The 2,625-nt window shown below is 37.4% G+C and overlaps 1 protein-coding gene across 1 annotated transcript; it reads right to left on the reverse strand.

Annotated features, from left to right (window-relative positions):
* Window positions 1–2,625, reverse strand: LOC111013952 (eugenol synthase 2). The gene is made up of 5 exons (XM_022288510.2): window positions 2,330–2,625; window positions 2,069–2,203; window positions 1,582–1,819; window positions 492–695; window positions 1–336 (listed from the first exon to the last, which is right to left on the reverse strand). Exons 1-5 carry the CDS (start codon window positions 2,510–2,512, stop codon window positions 170–172), a joined length of 927 nt encoding a protein of 308 aa, XP_022144202.1. The 5' UTR covers window positions 2,513–2,625; the 3' UTR covers window positions 1–169.

Genomic DNA, 2,625 nt, shown 5'->3' on the forward strand with positions numbered 1-2,625 from the left:
TGGGCACAAAGTCATAATATATGGAATGACAAGATCAGGCAGAAACCAAAGACAAAGAGCAGCCCATGACACTGTCTGCAGCAACGAAAAAGCCATCCAGAAATTTATTACTACACCCCCCACAAAGCAAAGCACAGGAAATTAAAAACACCCCAAATTTTATTTTGCTTCAAACAAATCGAGAGAGATATTGATCAACAGTGGTGTATTTGACATCCGGGTACAGCGCCGAGGCCTCCACCCCGAAGGATGCCTCAATCTCGAAGTTGGTTTGATCTCCCTTCACAAACACAGAGTGGTTCAGACCCAAAATCACATTGATTGGAAGTGGAGCCTCTGCGCCAAAAAATTAGCCAAGTATGTTATTCAAAGGCAAGTCTTCTGTTTGTAGATCAGCCGAGATATTTACTGGATTTGTTTGGACAACTTAAAATAAATCCTTAAACTTTCGATCATAATCCATTTTAGTTTGAATAGAGAGAGAGAGTGACCTTGGATGTCCTTGAGGAGCTGCTCCTCTGGAACGTAAAGCTTTTGTATGGATTTGCCGATTTTGTTCTCCCACAGAGCGACGAGGTCGTTGAAGGAGTAGGTGTTGTTGGGCGGCCTGATGTACACAATCTTGTTCTCAGTTTTTGGGTCGTCCACAGCTTTTATGGTGTAACTCCCGATGTCTTCCTCCAAGTTGAAACTTGCTGTGTGTTTGTGGGATAATCAAATAAACCACTTACAAATGGGAAATTTTCCTCTACAATTGTGTGGCTTAATCAACCTCGTGTTACTTATTCCTTCTCATTTTCTCAAGAGTTGAATGAAGTCTAAAATTTATGCCGGTGACCAATGAATGACGTACTAGTTTTTAATAAGCATACACATCAAATCTAAAGGATTATTAAAAAATATTTATGTTAAAATACTATTTTGACTCGTGTATATCTAGTTTGGTTTCATCCTTTTGGTTCTTGTATGGTCAAGATGTTCATTTTTAGTCTTTCTACTTTTAACTTTTATTTGTCTATCTTGATTTTGGTCTCACTTTTATTTGTCTATCTTGATTTTGGTCTTACTTCCAAAAGATGAGAGTTAGAAAGCATACTCACTTCCTTCTGGAAAAACTGGTGGCCTAATTTCAATTTTTCTACTCTTAAAAAGTTTCCACTTTGGTCCATTTATTTTTAACATGATATTATACTTAATATATTTTTTGACATGATTGGTAGAATTTATGTTAAAATTTTAGTAATTAAGAACAAAAATGATCCCTTTTTAAAATAAAAAGACTAGAAAGAATATTTCAAAAGTATAAAAAAAACATGAATCAAAATAAAAATTTTGAAAGTATACAGAGTAACATGAAGAAAAAGTATAGAGATAAAAATAGTATTTTAACTAAATATGTATCACAAAATAATAATAATAAAATAAGTTATATTTTAATAAAAAATAATATTAGCATACATTTTAGTTAATATATTTATAATTAGTTACAAATAAGGAAAAAATATTTGGCTAATTGTTATATATAAATCGGCAATTCCTTAGTAAAGATGGTTTATTTGGATTGGATTAGAAATTTCAAACCTTTGGGTCGTCCATCGCCAGGAATGATGACTTGGTCTGTGGGAGGAGAGGTGAGCCCCGGCTGCATGAGTGTGGGGAGGAAGTACCCATTGAAACAATTGGAGGACACGTAGGTGTAGGGTATCCCTGCCCTCTCCACTGCCCTCCGGATTTGGGCCTTTATTTCCAATGCTGACTTTGCGGGCTCAACTGCGTGGACTCGATCCACATCCATCCCAAACTCTGAAGGCAAGAATCTCTGTTGTATTACCAAAAGCCCACCAAGCCCATTAAGCCGGTAGATTGGATACGACTTGATTTGTTGAACGAAAAAAGTACTTGATTACATATTTTAATTCTTTCTGTATAATTAATCACTCACTAGATGATCTCATTTGAATCGGTTGGATACAATTTAAGAAGCCAAATTGAAAATCTGGAAATCTTCCTACTTCTTAATTTCTAAGCAAAATTCATGAATAGTAGAAAGAGAGACTGAGAGTAGTACCTTGACATTGCCGGCTTCTTTGATTGCAGCGATGATCTTGACCTGATCCGCCAGTTGAAATTGGCCAACCGTCGAAATCACGACATCCACCTGCTTAATCGCCTTCACCAAACTTTCATGATCATAAAGATCTCCCTGCAACATCGATTCTCCACCGTTAAAAACCAGAGTACTCTCTCGATCGTGATCTCGGAAACAGAACGAACTGAATTGCGAAGATAAGACATCGATTCGAGAGAGATCAATTCAATTAAAACATACAGTAATCAAGTGGACTCCGGAATTCTTGAAATTCTCGACGAGTTTTGCTTTTGCAGGATCCGCGACAGTGCTCTCCCTGATCAGAGCAAAAGTAGGATGGCCGGCCTTGGCGCTCGCTTCCACCACAAACTTTCCGATGTAACCGGTGCCTCCTATGATCAGAACTTTGCTTTTCTCCGCCATTGATATCGATCAATGATGTTCTTTCGCTTCAAAATTACTCCTCGACTAGCTAGATAGGGCGGGAAATTGAAAAGGATTTTTGACTCCGATATCGGCTTTCTATCGAGTAGACG

Source organism: Momordica charantia (assembly GCF_013281855.1).
Source record: "Momordica charantia cultivar OHB3-1 chromosome 8 unlocalized genomic scaffold, Mcharantia_2.0 BLBB01000008.1, whole genome shotgun sequence".
Lineage (NCBI taxonomy): Eukaryota > Viridiplantae > Streptophyta > Magnoliopsida > Cucurbitales > Cucurbitaceae > Momordica > Momordica charantia.